This window comes from Lactuca serriola, chromosome 6 (assembly GCF_051521515.1).
Source record: "Lactuca serriola cultivar US96UC23 chromosome 6, Lser_US96UC23_V15, whole genome shotgun sequence".
Classification (NCBI taxonomy): Eukaryota; Viridiplantae; Streptophyta; class Magnoliopsida; order Asterales; family Asteraceae; genus Lactuca; species Lactuca serriola.
Genome location: NC_136413.1, coordinates 77,442,093 through 77,461,871, shown reverse-complemented (window position 1 = coordinate 77,461,871; position 19,779 = coordinate 77,442,093). Strand labels below are relative to the sequence as shown.

The following is a 19,779-nucleotide window of genomic DNA, read 5'->3' as shown; positions in this document are numbered from 1 at the left end:
AAAAGAACATGACATACCCTGTTATGATGTGCCTTTAAAATGAAAGGCTTGGGTAGCAACATCCATGGGACAACAATTAAGGATAGAGGTAGTAGCACAAGCTGCCATTGCCATTGCCAATCAAATCATTTTTATTAGTTGTCACCTTCAATAAACTTTAGTTGAATAAAGTTTATTTTTATAAAAAATATCATTTTTTGCTTTATTCATTAACTTAATTTATTTAGTTTTCTAGTTATACCTGACTGTCTTTCAGCGGAGATGAGCGATGACCTAAACTCTTTGCTATTCAGTGTTTTCATTTTTTATATTACTTTCTAGTTATGATATGTAATTACTTGTGCACCGGACTTATTATATACTCATATGCACTCCTCATTAGCCCAACATTGCAACATGCATCTCATGAATTCTTTTATGTTGAATCACATTGAAAAGAATAGAAATAAATATTCTTTGCTAAACTTTATAATAAAATCCAATAACACAAGTGAAGGAATGTAGTGGTAAACAAAGAAGTATGAGTTGAAAATTAATTTAGAAATGGAAGTTAACGTCTACTGTTCTTTTAGCTAAATCAGATTCATTTTTCAAATTCTCCTCAGCATTTGTACACTTGACAATTATCAACTGCAAAAAGTATATTAGATAAAAATGTAAATCAATAGTAAGATTAAATTAAAAGGCAGTGAAAAAGACTACAGAGCCCACGTATGTACCTGAGAGCAAATCATAACACCAACTAAGAATGCAAGTGTATGATATATTTCATTCTCTGAATCAAAGCCAATTGATTCCAAAGTATCACTTGATTTCTGTTGTCATTCAAAAAGTTGTGAATACAACTAAAAACTTGTTACATAATTGAACTTTATAGGAAAGACTAAACTGCCCACCTTCCAGAACCAAGGTAATACACCATACAGCAAAATAGAAGAGTCCATCAGTATTGTTACAAACCCATGAAGGAAGTGGAAGTTACTGGAAAAAAACATATGAATTGATGAACATGAAGTTGCAGGAAAATATTAGATACCTTTTATCAAGACTATAAGCTCTAGATTTTTTGAACTTCTCCTTACTGATTACCCCTTCCAAAGTTTTGGGAAGGGTTGGCAGCTTCACAATCACAAACACAACTGTTTCTATGCAAGAAAATAAAATGTCGTATGAGTTCAGCAGCTTCAAAATCGCAGTTCATATTTTTTTAAAGTTGTGCGCAAAGAAATTGATAGTAAACATACTCATGCTACTCGTATCATAAATCAAAACCATTGTAATCGGTGGATTTATTTACAAGAATTTGGAATTATCGACTTACTTTAAGTTGACCTTGTAGTGACAGAACATAATTGATGATTTCATCGACCATGAGTGCTTTCCAGTGACCTATGAACATGATTTCACATTTTGATTTCACCGACCACGAGTGGTTTTCGAGTGACCTAAGAACACGATTTCGAATTGGAGATGGAGATGAACCAGAAGCCTTTAGAGGTGGCGACCTGGAGGTGGTGAATTCTCTTTTTACAACACCGGCGACTCTGAGTTTGATGACACCGGCGGTGAAGGATTCTCTTTCTACGACACCGGCGGCTCTCAATTTGATTGAGGTAGAAGACGAAGCGGTAAGCGGTGGAATGTATTTAGGACTTAACCAGTGAGTGGGCGTTGCGAAGAAGTAGACGATAATGGAGTTGGGGTTGCGTTTCTGGCGGCTTCGTATAGGGCGGTGGTGGTGAGAGGGTTTTGGCTCTGAACTGTAAAGAACAAAGACAGTGAGGTTAGTCCAGTAATTTGGAAGATAGATGGTGATGGGGAAGAAAGGTCGTCTTTCATTGGAAGTATACAGTGGTGGGAGACACTCAGAAGGGTCGAAGAAGCAACAGATGGCATGAATGGAGTTTTCAGAATTGAGAGAGAAGAAAGAAAGAAAGGGGGTTTTTGGCGGGGATGAGCTAGGGTTTACAGCCGCGGGAAACAAAGTGGGCTTTTTAATTTTTGGATTTCATTTCCCCCCTCAGATGAAACGTGCGTTTCATTAAAATTTATAAAGCGACATGGTTAGACGACACACATTTTATTTAAGGTGCCCTCCGTGTTTTTATTTTTCTTTTTTATTAGACACTAATTTTAGGGTAGGAAAAAATGCGTGCCACTATGCTTCATATTTTGGAAAACTGGCATCAATTTTTAGGGCACTCTCAAATGCGTGTCCTCTATCAGCGCGTGTCATTGATTGCGCGTTGTAAAAGGCTGTTTTTCTAGTAGTGGGGGGTTTTTCTAATTTTCGGGGATTTTGTTTCCCTCTTAGCTATTAAATGTCAGAAAACGCGTGTTTCATCGATTTTTGCATCTAGGTTAGAAAGAAGAAGGAGGTGTGGTTAGAGGGGATGTATGAAATTGAGAAAGAGTTAGGACGAGAAGACTTGTACAATTGTGGCCTTGGGCAATTCATTGAAAATTCGAGTTCCTTCAGGCGGATTTTGATGAAACGAGAAGAACGATGACAACCTCGACGGCTCCGATTGCATTTAGATGTAATGGAATCCACTACCTCCATCGGACATCAACGGCTCTGCTCCGATTTTGATGAAACAAGAAGAACCAATCGGATTCTTCTGGAATTAGGGTTCTAACATGGCTTGATAACAGGAATATAACTTGTTAAGGTACAACAAAAAGGGAGGAACTCATGTCGGAGCCCCGAGCTTTGGTAAATCAAATCTGATCGGCGGACCATGGGAAGGTAAGAAGTTGGCGATGCAAAAAAAGATGAGTCGAGGTCGCGGGCAGGAGGTGATTCGAGGTAGAGAACATTGTTGAAGGTTTTAAGAGGAGAGTTGATGTAGAACGTGGTAGAGAGACCTCATTGACAAAATCCTAGAAAATAGTCCCTGTAAATTTTTTGATAAGATAAATAATCTAAACGCGTGTTCATTTTAGAAATTATAAAGCGAGATGATTACATGACACGCCTTTTATGCTGAGTGCCCTCCGTATATATATATATATATATATATATATATATATATATATATATATATATATATATATATATGTATATATATATATATGTATATATATATATGTATATATATATATATATATATATATATATATATATATATTCTTCTGACACTAATTTTAAGTGCACGCAAAAATGCGCGTCCTAAATCCTTCAAATTTTAGAAGAGATGACATTATTTTTAGGGCACACGCTTTTGCGTATCGTAAATCACTGCATGTCATGGTTTGCACGTCATTAAAGGCCTATATTCTAGTAGTAAATGGTCAATTACTCAACACTCAGTTTTTCCATCAATTACAAATGTTTCAATGTCAGGCAGGGTTATTGTATCGCCCGCAGATTCGGGCTAGTCAATTTAGAGACAGTAAGTGTCAAAAATGACTTCTTGATAGAAGATTATTTAGAATAAATAATCATAACTAAGTTATACATATAAAGAACGCTGAAATCCGAGTTATAACGAAGAAGTTATGACATGTCGAAGTTTTAGGGCTAAACCAGCACGACACCGCGTAATGTAAGAAGTAAATCTTTGATAAACTACTTTTTAGCCATAGAGATCTAAATGAAAGTTGTAGCATATGTTAAACCGAGGGCGTGCATAAAAGAACGTCAAAGTCTGACTTCGTATGAAGAAGTTATGATTTTTCTAAGATTTCGCATAGCAATGCACAGCCTGGAATTCAAATTTTAGATTGATCGATTTTTGGCCAATGCAACCTAAATGAGAATTGAAGATATCATTAATAAGAGTTTAACGATAAAAAGACAGACGCAAACGGAGTCTGTATGTAGAAGTTATGAATTTTACACGGTCTGTTTAACAGTGTAATCTTCTCATGCTGTTAAATTTAAAATCAGTTGAGAATTAGTCGATGGAGTCAAAAGGAGAATTTTAGATCTTGTCAATACCAATGCGTGGATATAAATAACTTCGAATACAGAGCTCGTATGCGAAAGTTATGGGGTTTAGAAGAAGTCGGTAGGGTGCTGCTACTAAGGGGGCTGATATGGCTTAATCTGGACCATTGTTTTCTCCCAAAGCCTTGCCACCAGAGGGTGACATGTGGCACCAACTCGACGAATTGGAAGCCAAAAATCAATGAGTAGGTCCAAAATTCAGCCTATAAATACCATGCGAAAGTGCCTTCATTTTTCACACCAAAACCCCTTCACTTCTCTCTCTAACATCTCTCTAAACCTCCGAAACCCCCCCCCCCCCCAAAGCCCTAGTAACCTGAAGGTGCTAGAGGAAAGCCCCAGAGCACCCGAAGGCTCCAAGAAAAAGAGATTTTCGGCTCTGGAAGCTCTGCCCCCGTAGAGTCCGGTTTTTAGCAAATCCCGTTGTAAGTGAGATATGCTTACCCTAGTTTAAGTGTAGCTTATATTTAAATTTAGTATTGTTATTATGAACTTATAATAAGTATTTGGGCTAGTATTATGACTTATATAAGTGTCTTTATAATATATTTTTAACTACTAGTGGTACACGGAATCCGGTTTGAAGGGCCGCCTGGGTTGTTGGATTTCAAAAGGGCTATAATGCCCAAATGGTCCTGCCATCCGGTGTTTCATGTCTGGTCCCTGTCTGTACATAGTAGTTGAGAAGTACTGTTTAAGTCTTATATAATAATAATAATACTAAGAATAATAATAAGTCACGGTAAACATTAGACTAAAATCGAGTGGTAATAATACTAGGTTTCGTCGAAGGAAATTATATTGTTAAGAAGCGGAGCGCTGGCCGAGTTTGGAATCATCACTTTAACAAATGAGTGCGTAGTTACTTTCATCTTACACATAGATATGAGGTATTTAATATAAATTACGTGCTATGTGTGCATATTATTTGTGTTTATGATATCTTTGTTGGATGAACAAAATATACATGTTTTATTCAATTTAAATTGTATACGTATTTTATACCTATAAATTACAATGGGTAAAGATGGGTAGATGAACGATTAGACAGATGATGAGAGCTGAAAGTTGATATAGATCATGAGATGACGGTGAGAGGTGAAAAATGAGAGAAGCCTTGACTCAAGTGTTGGCCCCATCATATAGCAGAGTATGGATGACAACCACAGACTATTCTAGACAGTCCGGTGGAACACTAGGAAGCTCGCAACCTGAAGGTGTTGTGAACGATATGTTCACCCGATGTACTCTAAAAAAACCCTAGTAGCTATGGACTTAGTGCCTCATAAACGAACATTGGCAGCTATGGACTTAGGTCCTTATAAATGGATGTTGGTAGCTATGGATTTAGTACCCTACAGATAAATATTGGTAGCTATGGATTTAGTACCTTACAGATGAACCCTGGCAGCTATGGACTTAGTGCCTTATAGATAACATTGCTAGCTATCGACTTAGTGCTTTTTAAATAAACCCTGACAGCGATGGACTTCGTGCCTATTCCTTAGGTCTAATCGTGCAAAACTAACGGGGAATACGTTTAATTTGGGGGTATGACGTATCAGGCATTATAGATGGTGTTCCTGTTTTACTCACAAAACCTCAAACATATATGAATTTGAGTGGTGAATCGGTGAGTTCTTGCTTAGGATTCAATTCTGTTAAAGTCTTTAATTCTTATTGTTTCCACATTGAAACATTTTCTTCTCTGCAGAGTGGCCCACTTGCTGCCTATTACAAATTACCTCTAAATCGAGTGGTGGTGGTATGATCTGAAATCTCCATCATAACTTGAACATCATTCATCGTCCTTCTTTTGACCTTTTTTTTCATGTAACTTTTTTTCTTCTTGTTGTTGTAGTTCCATGATGACATGGATTTACCATGTGGGGTTCTTCGGCTTCAACCCAAGGGAGGCATGGGAGCGATAATGGGCATCAAAAAAAATATGAACTTCTCTACTTTTAACGCAATATCATTGTTTATCTTGATTCTTGATTACAAAATCAAAGGCTTAGTAAGATATGCAAATTGGAATTTAGCATGTTTGAATCTCTTTGTGTCAGCATGATGAGTGTGATTCATCATTTCCGTGGGAATCGTGAGTTTGCACATTTGAGAATCGGTATTTATCATTCATTAAATTCTTTTAGTAAAAGTTTTAGTTTCCTAGATTCATATTTTCCCATAGTTGATTTCCGTTATTACCCTTTTATATGTACATAGGAATGGGAAAGCCTCCCGGTCAAATGGATCCTAAAGCTTTCTTGCTTTAGAAATTCAATGCAACAGCTCAATAACGAGTAACATTTTATTCATGTAACACGATTTACCTCCTAAAAATTTCAATTTTGTTTTTGTTGGGTTTGCAAGATTGATGTTGGTTTGAAACAGGGAGTTGTTGCATTAAAAGAACTTGTGTCAAAGGGTTTGGAGGAGAGTGCTAGAAGCTTCAACACAGACCAAAAATACAAGCACATCAAGATTTCTGTAAACTGATATGGTGTCTTTGATTGGGAACATCTCAATTTAGCCCATTACTTGAAATAGAATAGGTTTATAGATATATAGAAATTTACAATATTGTTAATTAGGGTAAAACATTTATGTAGTTTTATTATAACAATTCAGTACTTGTACTCCACATTGTAATCCATCACTAAATATGTAGCACCTGGTTCTGGGTACGTATCCTTATAGTCAGTCCTTTAACTATTTTGTATTTTGGCCTTGGACTCGGCGAGTTGAAGGACAAACTCGCCGAGTAGAAGCGGGATGGAACGTGGGACTTAAGTGACGGACTCTGCGAGTTGGGTCCCAGACTCAGCGAGTAGACCCTGTCTGGACAAAAACACTAATCTGCGGGTTTGCACCCTATTTAAGCACCTTAACTCAACCTCCCGTGTCCCTAACACTCTCTTTAAGTTGCATATTGAAACCCTAGCCATTTGTGTGTGTGCTAAGGCCATTTTTGGCGTTCTTATGTGGGTTGTAAGATTGGAAGGAAGAAAGGAGCTGGGGAATCAAGTTGGGGCTTGTTGATCCATATATCTTACTTCATTTTCATCATCTTCAAGGTAAAATGCCCCTGTTTTGACTCATCTATGTGTTGTTCATCTTTAGCTTGGGATTTCTATGAGTTTCTAGGTCATTCTCGGATTTGGAAGTGATGAGTGGGATTTGACTTCAGATCTGGACCTTAAGAGGGGTCTCATGGCATAAAGGTGCCAACTTTAGGGCCATGAGAGCCCCATGCACATTGTAGAGCATTGTATATGGATTTTTAAGCTAAAAACCCCATGCTTGTGCATCAAGTTTGGAACTTTACGTATAAAAGGGACATTAGGCGGCCAGATCTATGGTTTTGGTGTGTTAGATCTCATTTAAATCGACTGTATGGAATTCGTCAAGGTTGGACTCGACGAGTTGTTCTTGGAACTCGACGAGTCGGTGACCATTGTACACCAAACCCTTTCTGTGAAAGGGTCAGGGTTAGGAAGGAAATCCCTTGTTGGTTTGGACGTAAAAAGGGACCTGGACCTCAAAGGACTCGACGAGTGGATTGAGCAGACTCGACGAGTCCAAGATAATCTTCTTAAGGATGAAGATGAACTCGACGAGTTGTTCATCAACTCGGCGAGTCGAGGGCGGAACTATTCATCAGATGAAGGTGAACTCGACTAGTTGTTCATCAACTCAGCGAGTCGGATGAGTTTTCATGAGATGTTCATATGAGAGAAGAACTCGTCAAGTTGACGGCCCAACTCGACGAGTAAGGTTGTGGATGGGGACGAGTAAAGGGTGAGGGACTCGGCGAGTTGACGGCCCAACTCAGCGAGTCGAGTCAACTTGAAAGTTAACTTTGACTGGACTTGGACTGACCCTGTTTAGGGTTGCTATGATATGTGTTGACTTGAAGGTTATCGTATAGGGATCGAGGAGTCGAAGGGAGTCGACTTGTGCACCAAGGAGAACTCAAACACTGCACGACATTGAGGTGAGTTACCTTCCAGTAGGGGTGGGTCTAAGGCCACAATGCCGGCCCACCAAAAGGGGAGTATTTAGAAGATAATGGTCTTTGTGATAATTATCTTGGTCTGGTTATGTGTTGGTTATGAGATTTATATGATTGATATGCTATGTGTATAGTAGGGACTAGTTTTCCTAACAGTGGTCTTTAGGACCCAAGGGTAGGTCAGTACCCGGATATGCATGAATGTAAGCTTATACTTGTTGATTGTATGCTAGTGGTAGGGGGTGGAATAGTCCCCAGTTACCGGTTGAAAGATACCGACGATGATTACTGGTTGAAAGATACCGATGATGGTTACCGGTTGAAAGATATCGATGATGATTACCGGTTGAAAGATACAGCTGAAGATTACCGGTTGAAAGATACCGATGGTATTGTATGGTATGTGGTATGATGGGGGAGCTCACTAAGCTTTGTGCTTACAGTCTCAGTTTTGGTTTTTGGTTTCAGGTACCTCTTCGTCTAAGGGGAAGGAGCCGGTGGCGTGCATCGCATCACACATACACACATCGTTTCCACATCAGATTTTCTGGGATTGTACTATGATTTTCATGGTTTCTGATAATATGGTTTTTGAGACATGACTTAATGCTTTTATGAATGATGTAATATTGACAATGTTTGGTAACATGTTTTATGATTTACTTAAATTAAAAATGAAATTTTTGGCCTCAAATTTTGGGATGTTACAAAATACATATTTTGGGTGAAGATTTTGAAGTAATTTTCTGTTTCGTATTCTTGCAAAAATAATAATGGGAAAGATGGTGGAGATAGAAATGAAGAAAGGGCCATGGACGCGAGATAGGAATGAATAAAGGGCCACGGACGCCTGAAGAATATGAGGTTTTGTCTAGTTATATCAAGAGAGAAGGTGGAGGGAGGTGGCGGACACTGCCCAAGAAGGCGAGGCTCAGGCGGTGCGGGAAGGGCTGCCAGCTCCGATGGATGAACTACCACCGTCCTTCCATCAAACGAGGAGACATCTCACCGGAGGAAGAAGACCTCATCCTCCGCCTCCACCTCCTTCTTGGAAACCGGTAATATAATCTTGTTTTTTTTAAATAAAGTTCTGTTGATCGTTTTATGGGATTTGATGATAATTGTCAAATGATATGATTATAAGGTGGGGTTTGATAGCGGGAAGAATTCCAGGGAGAACAGATAATGAGATAAAGAACTACTGGAACACGAATCTTAGTATGTAGTTGATTAGTTAAGGGATTGATCCAAGAACTCATAAACCATTATCATCTTCTTCTTCAAATCCTAATTATCAGAATTTTGTTCATTTATCTTGTTTAATTGAACAACCAGAAGTGGGTTTGCCAAATCCCAATGAAATCATCTCAAACCCTAATTCCAACAAAATATGAAAATAAAGAAGATGAGATTCTTAGCTACGCGGCTGATGATGCTTTCTTGGATTCGTTAATTAATGAAGAAATGTGACTGTGATGATGATTAAGAATAACAAGAATAGTTCTTGTCCCCTTGTGCTTCACGGAAAAATATATATCTTTTTTTTTTGTCAATTGATATTAGTCTCTTTGGAAATCCAATGTATGTTGGTCAAACGCAGTGGAAGTTGTTCTTTCTTATCTTGCCAAACAAAAATAAGTGTTTAGATTCTAGACTAGTTTTCACTAGAACGACAGAGGGTATAATCTTCAGCTGTATCTTTCAACCGGTAATCATCATCGAAATGATATTGTATATATTTTCCTTTATTTAAATTTTGGGGCGACCGAAATTACATATCTATACTGAATAATATTTATTCCATACATTTGCCGACATCTCATATTTTATATTTGATGAATAATATTTATTCCATACATTTGCCGACATCTCATATTTTATTTTTCTTTTCACAATTTTGGACTAACCTTTTAATTTTTATAACAAGTTTGGTCTTTTATTTTTATTTTATGGTCCCTTACTTTTCCTTTATGGTCTTTACTATTTCATTTTGCATTTTAGCCCTTATTTTTAATGTTTAGGGATAATGACTTGAAATGGTAATCAACTTTGATTTTTGTTCACGTTTAGTCACCAAACTCTTTTTTTTGGTTTGATTTACCTGTGAATCTTTTGAGATCGTTCACAAAGTACCAATATGACCGCTAATAGTGAGTTTGCTGGTTTCCGACCAAACATGAGTTTTTCGGTTAACTATGATTTTTTCGATAATCTTCTTCAGCCAAACCCGATTTTCCGGTTTAATCCCTTTCTGACGATTATCTTCTTTCTCTTTCTTTTCTTTTCCAACGATCTGATGAACAAAATAAACTTCAAACGTTTTTCTAGAAATCATAAAATATTTTTTTTAGAAATGTTAAAAACCCAAAATCAGAGGAACAAAAGAATCATATGAACTCAAACACAAGAACCCTATGAACTCTAACTAAAAAACTTGATAAAGTCTCAAAATCTTTAATCGAAAACCTAACTCAAACATCAAGAAACCCTAACTTGAATCTTGAAAACCATTTCACAAACCCAAATTCGAGCATCAAGAAACCCTAAATGATTTCAAAACTCATTCGAATATGGAGATTTCTAATTTCTGCAGAGCAATAATGTGTGTTTTGGATGTGTTTCTAATGATAAAGACAGAAGATAGAGAAAGAAACCCATGTTTTGAGTTCTTGAGGTCTCCATAAAATTGCAAATTCTGGGTTTATGTTCTTAAGTTCTTTATTGAAATCTTGAGCAAATCAAAAGAAAATAAAACTATAAATACTTTTTAATTGGAAAAAATAGAGTTAGAAACCAATTGATGTAGATTCCAAACCATAAAGACCATTCCTAGTTTACTAAAGTTATAGATCATTAATGTAATTTACTCCTGTTCCTTTTACGTATACAAAGAAAATGTTAATGTCTAAAACGCAATGTGGGAGGACTTATGTTGTTATGCATTTGATTTTAGCTAAATGCCATTAAAAGTCTTTAAATTCGGTAGAAATATTAGATTTTTGCTTTTTTGCATATTTTCTGCTTTACTATGACATGAGGTTTGCAACTTTTTTAAAATTTTATCCTTAGTGCAGGTTTACTCGGTAAAGTAAACATTTATATCGATCTTAAGATTTTAATGAAACCAAAAAAAAGAAAGACAACATCTAACATTTCGTCAAACTTAAAGAGTGAACTTAAGATTTTAAAGGGTGTTTGAGATTTTATTTTGAAATTAAAAATAACTTTTGCCAAAAAGGATTTATTGGCTTATGAAGGTGAGAAAATGAGTTTTTTTTTAAATATTTAGATTAACTTTTTAGTGGTAAAAACCAATAAGCCATTAAGTTAAAAAGTATGTAGTTTAAAATTGTCTTTTGTTGGTTTTTATTATAAGTCATTCAAGAAGTAACAATTTTTGAAAACTCATTTTCAAAAGCTAAACAAAAACAAGTTTTAAAGCTTTTTATTAATTATCCAAATATTTTTTTAACTTATTGAATTTTTTAAAAATCAATAGATTAATAAGAAATTTTTAGATAAACAAACCTAAAAAGTATATTAAGGATCTAGGAGGATGTCTTATGTGCCTATTATATGTGTTTCAGCTTTATGAGAATTGCATGCTATTATTAAGTAGACAGTAGTAGGATAGCCAGTTTAGATTATGCCTGATAGTATGAGCTTAGCATTGTATGCTAGTGCAGTTTCTTGTTATGAAGATAGTTATTGCTTTAGTTTGTTTCCTTTGTCTGAATCATGCTTGCTGTGTGCTTTGTGGGACTCATAGTGATGGGAGTTAGCTATTAGGTGGATACGTTAAGTCACATGCAATCAGGGTTGAATAATATCAGAGTGTTGGATTTGACCCTATTGCACAGCTCTTGTTTGAGTCCAAACCATTGTAGGGATGAGTCCCTTACTCGAAGGATTATCTGAGTCTCGTTGCATGTGATGGTATCCATGTGGTGGCTAATTGGCATTACAAGGAGGCCTTCAGCAGCCGAGGACGGGTTGGGTGGAGTCAGAGTTCCCTAGGGCAAGCCTAGGATGAGAGTAGCAAATATTAGTAGTAGAGGAAAGGGACTTGGTGGAGTTGAGGTAACTCTTGAGGAAAGTACGGATAGATGTGGAAGGTAGTATGTGCCCATACTACTGAAAGCAGAGGATCCGTACTCGATTCAAGAGGGGCCGAGGAAAAACCAAGGAACTAGTAGAGTGTGTGAGAGATCCCTCAGCAGCGATGTGTATTTTGATAAGTAATGTGCTACGTTTCAGCTTGGTGTCGTTGCGTGACATACCAGTTGGCAGTTCAGGAATCAGGGAGGAATCTGGCTCAGGTTCTAGAGTCGGGCAACTTGATGATCAGATGAGGGATTTCATTTCCGCAGAGATTATGTGCAACATCATTGATCAAAATCCAGTGATTTTCGGTTCGGTTAGAGAGGCCATCGTGGAGCTTATGGACAGTCATCTTGAGGCCTTTAGGGCCGGGATAGTTTCAGGACAGTTTGGGGCTCGTCTAGAGCCTGATTATTATGGAGTCCAGGGATCCATCATGGAGGGAGATCCCATTATTAGCTCTTGCCATCAGTGGATGGAAGTGAGTGGGGTACCCTGTCTCCAGGAGAGACCTCTGTATGATTGGATAGTTAAAGAGGTTTCGCGAGCCATTCACGAGGAGCTACCCGACATCATCGTGAGGGTCACTGATAGGTTGACCGCAAAGCTCCATGATTAGACAGCGGTTGTTCAGATGATGGATGGGGTCGATGGGGTAACACAGGAGCAAGATATTGGTAAGGGGTCGGAAAGGAAGAGGAAAACGGATGAGATTCAGGTAGCCACAGGTTCGGGCAAGAGACCCAAGAGGTCGGATTCGAGATTGAGGGACTACGATAGTCGTAGTCGATGCGGGAAGTGTGGTAGGACGCATGAGGGTGCGTGCAGGAGTGGTAGTGGTGGTGATTATGGCTGCTTCAAATGCGGCTGGATTGATCATTTCAGCAGAGATTGGACTGCTACCATCGCTCAGGGGCTTGACCCGATATGTTTCCATTGCAGTCGGAGGGGCCACAAGAAGGCCCACTGTCCGAGTTTGTATACAGCAGGGCAGGTGATAGCTCCTGCCCCTGTGACTTCGAGAACAACCAGCGGACGTCGGGGTCGGGTAAGGACGCCCACGACTCGGAGCAGAATGTACCGGTTGATTTCAGCAAGGGTTCAAGCAGCACCGGGTGTTGGAGGTATGTGTCTTTTACCTTCCTGTTAATTATTATTCATGATATTATTGTTATGTTACTGCATCGATTTTTAGTAGGTTCACATATTGGAATATTATATTGCCTACTCGTGATTGAGTCTTATGCCATCTGCATACCTTGGATTTAAAATGATAGATTGGAGGTTATTCCCATCTAGAGCAGGTTACTTCGGATGCGGTAACTGTAGCATGTATGTGTAAGATTCAGTAGTGCCTCACTACTTTCGGAAGGTGTCATTCGGGTATGGATCAGTTATGTTCTTAGTAGTGACAATCTAAATCTTCCAGTGAAATTGCTACCGGACGGTGGGGAAGTGGGTTGGAAATGTTCACCCTAAGTACAGGTTCTCAGGATGCGGTCGCTAAAGCAAATACAGTTAAGGATTGAAGGGTGCTCGGCTAGTTAGCAAGAATGGTTCAGATCTAGTAAAGGTTAGTGGGAGCACCAGCAGAGGTGAACGTTGGCAGTCAGCAGATCGCCCTTTTGATGATTGGAAGGATGGGGAATCCTTTTCAATAAGTGAATAGTAAAGAGCTAGTCGAATCAAAATGGGGGAGAACCCTTCAAGTATTCAGAATTGGTAGCATGCTAATTTTAGAAAGGGTTGGTAATCTTCGAATAGTAATGAAAAATAGCTGAAGGGTTGAGTGGGTCCAATAGTTGGGGGTTTGGAGACTTCCCAATGATGGTTTCATGTATCTGGATTAGTAGATGGTTGGTTTGGGAACCAAGCCGAAGAATTCCTCATCGGAACGCTAGTGTATCAAGGATATAAACGACGAGGTAGATGTATCATTTGATGACTGAGGGCTGGTTTTGGGAAATCAGGGTGAGGAATCACTAGCAGAACTAGGGGTAGTCAGGATGTCCTCGAAATAATAGTTAGTAAAACAGTCAGATAGCTGTAGAGTGTTGTAAGTCTGTGGGGGTAGCCGTAGCATTCATTAGCAGTCAGGTTGTAACGCCCCAATTCTCAGGTACTATTTTAAACAATAAAACATCTTGATTTTGGCCCTACTCGACGAGTTGGTTGTTCTACTCGTCGAGTAAAATCGGGTTGGATCGTGAATTAAGTGATCTACTCGGCGAGTCCAAAGTGGGACTCGACGAGTGGGAGCTAGAAAGTGAGACCCTAATTTCTGGGGTTTGCACCCCTATTTAAAGAAGCTAAAGCCTCTTTCAGTTCCCTTGCAGCCCCTTGTGCATCTCTATCTTGTGAGTGTGTGTGCCCTTTGTGTGTTGAAGCTTGGAGAGAAGATTTTAGTGTGGGAGTTTGGAGAAACAAGTGTTTGAGGCAAGAATCCGAGGGGAAGACTGAATCTACTTCTATGGACATCTCTTGGGAAGGTATTATGCTATTACCCTCATTTATTTCAGTCTAGACTCCCCTTGGAGTGAGTTCTTAGGGTATTATAAGAATGTCTAGTTGGTATGGCAAGCTATGGGCTAGATCTGAAGTTGTAACTTCAGATCTGGACCCTCTTTGGATGATAGAAGCATAAAGTTCCAGCTTTGTTCGAGATTAAGGTTCCCTTGGCCCATGGACACCCATTAAGAGCTTTGTTTTGGGCATTAAGAGCTTTTAAACCGATGCATGTACGTAAAGTTTGCAACTTTACGTGATAAGTATGCTCTAGGAAGCTGGATCTGTAAGTTTGAGCCGCTGTATGGCTCAAAATAGGCCTGTATGGAAAAAGGACTGGATGGACTCGGCGAGTTGGATGAAAAACTCGGCGAGTCCGATGAAGAAGGCATTATACTCGACGAGTTGGATGAACAACTCGGCGAGTTGGATGAAGATGATCATAAAACTCGACGAGTTGATGAACAACTCGGCGAGTCGGATGAGTTTGACCAAGGATATGTTGCATGCATATCCGTCGAGTCGCATGGAGGGAACTCGACGGATGGCCTTCAGGTTCTAACGGGATTCGAAGGAACTCGACGAGTCACCTCGATGACTCGGCGAGTTGGAATGTACTTCAAGGACTCGGCGAGTAGCCGAGTGTACTCGGCATGTTGAGGTCAACATGGACTGTTGACCTTGATTGAGGACTTTGACCTTGATCAGGAGTTGACTAGTGGGTTATGGAGTGCCTCATAAGGTTGGGGACTTATGAGTATATTGTGTTATGATCATAGGTGGTGGAGCCTGTGATAAGTGATCCGACCGTTGAAGTTTACCTTTCGAGCCAATATCTGCGAGGTGATCGAGGGAAGGCAAAGGCGTGACCGTACCGCTCCTCATCCTTATGATCTGTTTTGGGACACTCTGATGAACATTGTTTTGGAAACGTTTTGTAAACACTTAATCTTGTTTTCTTTTGGTTAATTTAAAAAGTTTAAATTTGGCTTGATTTTCTATGGGTGTTACAAGTTGGTATCAGAGCTTTGGTTTGAGTGAATTGGAGGAACACTTGTGTGAATCCAGTCTCAAATCAAGGAGATTTTTTTTTAAAGTAAAATATTTAAAAATGGTTTTCATGATAAAGGATGGAGGATGCCGAAGGTACGATCAGCCGGAGCCTGTAAGTAAACCCCAAAATTGTTGGATAAGGTGTCTAAGTCCATAACTATTTCGGGCTTGTACTTGACCCGACCCGGCATGGTCCATTTGGGTTGCATGGCACCATGCAATTGGATAGACTAAATGAGAGAAATAACACTTGGAGATTATTAATATATTATAAGTTCTAATATATTAATAATATTATTTGATTAGTTTGATCAAGAATTAATTTGGAATTAATTAAGTGATCAAAGGATAACTAATTAAATATATGGGTTGATTATGTAAATCATCCATATCTTGTATAGTGGGCTAAGAGGCTCCATGGATTATCAAGTTGGGTTCTACCCATAGGATACTCCATGGATGCTCCATGGGAGTTACAAACCCATGGGTCATGGAAATGAAGAGTCATGACACATTAGGGTTTACATGGTGTAACCCTAGATGTGCCAACACTATATAAGAGTCCCATTCTCCACAAAATTGGCTACACAAGTTGAACACTAAGAAACTAGAGGGCTTGGCCGATTTTGAGAAGTGTGTGTTATCTCAAGAGTCTTTCCAAGAGCATTTGGTGTTGTGTGAAGCATTTGAGGCATCACACTTGGGGTGCTAGGCTCACAAGGTTTCAAGGAACACAAGCAACAACAAGGTAAGTTATTCTATCTATGATTCAAGTTAAAATTGTTCCCCATGTATGCTAGATAGGAATATAACCTTGGAATTCAACTTTGCATGATAATTAGACAAACATAGATCCAAGGTTATTAGGGTTGCATGTACACTTAGGAAGTGTTAGAATGCTCAAAACCCATCAGTGGTATCAGAGCCTAGGCTTGTTTGTTTGTTATTTGTGCTTAAAAGTTGAAGAAAGTTGAAAATTCTGCTGTCTGACTGATGGACTCGGCGAGTCCACGGGGAGGACTCGTCGAGTTCATGTGTATCTTCAACCTACTCGGTGAGTAGGTTTATGCACTCGGCGAGTAGGGTCGACAGAGTGCAGAATTTCGACTTGAGTTGTTGGAAATGGATTAGAATCATTACCCTAAAATGTTTTGGTACTTGAAAACTTGTTTTAGAAGGTGTAATGTCTTTTCTAACTCATTTACAACAACTAGTTATCAAAATTACAAATATTAAATGTAATTTTGATTCTTGAAAGTGTTCATATTCATATTCTTGTTCTTATGATGTTTAGATGATCATAGGAATTATTTGTAACCTATGTGGTAGATTAATTCATGATCATAATGTGTTTTAATGGAGTCCATAACTTGTCCTCAAGTTATGGAAAACCAAAAGTCTCTTGGGTTAAAAACCATTAAAAGAACACAAGAGTTAGGAAAAATGAAAAGACCTCATTTTATTACTCTATTAAACTCATAAGTTACAAGAAATGAAAAGTTTTGAAAGTTTACAAAACTTGCCCTCAAGTTTTGGAACAAGTAAAGTTAAGTTAAAACTTTAGTTCCAACCCCTAGAATTTTAAAAGTTAAAATTCAACCCTTATATTTATATTATTATGATTTAATAATTATATATATATGTATAAGAACAAAGTCGTCTTACCGCTAGTACGCCTCATTCACGAAGCCGGTCTATAAGGTGGGTATAAGGTTGTTGCCTATAAAATGGTGACTTAATGGGTGTCCACTCACACCCACCGCTTGCTTGATCGGTGGAGGGTCGTTAGCCGAACGGGTAAGACAAGGACTTATTAATTCTCATTCAAAGTATGATGAATATTATAAAGTAACTAAATGTTTTATTAAATTCCCAATCTTAGTTACTTTAGGAAAAATGTGAATAAGGTGCTATTCCATGAAATTACACTTTACACTTTGATTAAGTCGTTGGTGGAGCGTGTGTGGTTAACCGGCACACTAACTTGGACTTAACAAGGTAGGTAAAGGGTGACTTAGGGTTTATTATAGTATCGATGGAGCGTGTGTGGTTAACCGGCACATCGATTGAGTGATAAACTTTAAGGGTACCAAGTGATTTGCATGGTTACTTCACACCTCGTTTTGTGATCCTCGGTATCCCAGTCACAAAACTTGGAGGGCACACTCGAGATTGAAACATGCCTTTGAAAAGTTCATTGAATCTCAAAGAATCTAGGAATTTCTAAGAACCATTCAAAAACCTAATACTAAAATATTGCGGTTTTCGTGGTGGAAATTGGTGAATCGTCATTCACCTACCTTTCAAATATGATATAGCTTAGATTACGACATACCTCTTCTAAGTTATATTATATTGTGATTGGATCCTAGCCTTAATATTACATTTGGGTGTTTTATTAAGGACTCTCTTATATCTAAACTAATCTTGTCCTCTTTTCTTCAGATGTCTTTCAACAATGCTTCTGGCTCTAATCCTAATGGCTCCTTTACCCTTATGAACTTGTGTGGGAAAGTCACCTTTGATGGATCCAACTTCAATGAGTGGATCAGAAACATCAGGATGATTACCCGCTACGAGGACAAAGAATATGTCCTTGACAAGGAGCTTAAGGAGATTGATGAGTCCACTGCAACTCCTCAGGAGATCGCTGAATTTCGGGCACATGAAAGGGATGCTACGAAAGTGGCTTGCATCATGATGGCCACGATGACAGCGGAACTCCAAAAGTCTTATGAGGATTTCTACCCTTATGACATGCACCAAGATTTGATGGAAAGATACCATCAAAGTGCAAGACAAGAGAGGTATGAAATCATCTGCTCCATGATAACAACCATGATGAAGGACGGGGAATCCGTCACGAGCCACATGCAGAAAATGCAAAGGTATGTGGATCGTTTGCTGAAGCTTAATGTGAACTTCCCGGAGGATCTTGTAATAGATATTATTTTGCATTCCTTACCATCGTGCTATGATCAATTCCGCATGACATATCACATGAACAAGGAAGAAGTCACCCTCAGCAAACTTCAGGGACTTCTCAAGACCGCAGAATCAGGTCTTAAGGGGAAGTCGGTTGCTATCACTCCTACTCAAAACTCTACTCCGGTTTTGGCAATCGGGAAAAGTCGAGGGAGGAAGAGAAAGAGCTCTTCTAAGGGTACCAAGGCTCGGACCCTTGATGGCTCTTCTTCAAGTGGAACCAAGAAAGGTTTCATTACTCCTTCTTCTGACCCAAAAGAGGCTGAATGCTTCTATTGCCATGAAAAAGCTCATTGGAAGCGGAACTGCCCAAAATACCAGCCAGATGTGAAGGATGGGAAAGTTAAACCCAACCATGCAGGTATTTACACTATCATTTCTAATAACTCACCCCATTCTAATTCTTGGGTCCTTGATACCGGTTGTGGTATTCATATTTGTTGTGACTTGCAGGGACTAAGAAGAAGTGAGGATGTGGAGCAAGGAAGGATAAACTTGATCATGGGGAATAGGAAAGCTATACCTGTTACCAAGATTGGAGTTTATACTTTATCGCTAAGTAGTAGGTTTAGTTTAGATTTGAATAAGTGTTGTTATTCGCCAGAAATGGCAAGAAATATTATTTCCTTTCATGCTTTGTACAAACAAGGGTTTACCTTTTCATTTAATAATGAAGTTGGTTCTATTGATGCTTTCTTTAATAATGTTCTTTATTTTAAAGCATTACCTTGTGATGGTGTGTATGAAGCTGTATCTGTTGTTGATAACCTAGGAAATAATGTTTTGTGTATTGATTCTACTAATAATAACTTGGATAAAGCATCTTTATGGCATTGTCGTCTTGGACATATAAGCAAGAAACGCATAGGCCAACTCCAAAAGGATGGAGTCTTGGAGTCGTTTGACCTAAAGTCAGATGATAGTTGCGAATCATGCTTACTTGGAAAAATGACAAAGTTACCCTTCACAGGTTCGTGTGAGAGGGGTGAAGGTTTGTTGGACCTTATACACACGGATGTGTGTGGACCATTCAAACATGCCACAAGGGATGCTAATCGTTATTATTTGACTTTTACTGATGATTACAGTAGATATGGATATGTCTACTTGATCAAGCATAAGTCAGAGACTTTCGAAAGGTTTAAGGAATTTAAACAGGAAGTCGAGA

At 38.6% G+C, this 19,779-nt stretch overlaps 1 protein-coding gene across 1 annotated transcript; it reads left to right on the top strand.

Moving 5' to 3' along the window:
* Positions 1 to 1,397: 1,397 nt before the first annotated feature.
* LOC145059926 (peptidyl-tRNA hydrolase, mitochondrial-like) lies at positions 1,398 to 6,513 on the top strand. Its single transcript, XM_079007686.1, is given in 7 exon segments — positions 1,398 to 1,628; positions 5,487 to 5,585; positions 5,667 to 5,717; positions 5,814 to 5,893; positions 6,025 to 6,077; positions 6,179 to 6,255; positions 6,326 to 6,513. Coding segments are annotated over 7 exon segments (717 nt in total). The 3' UTR covers positions 6,452 to 6,513.
* Positions 6,514 to 19,779: the final 13,266 nt, after the last annotated feature.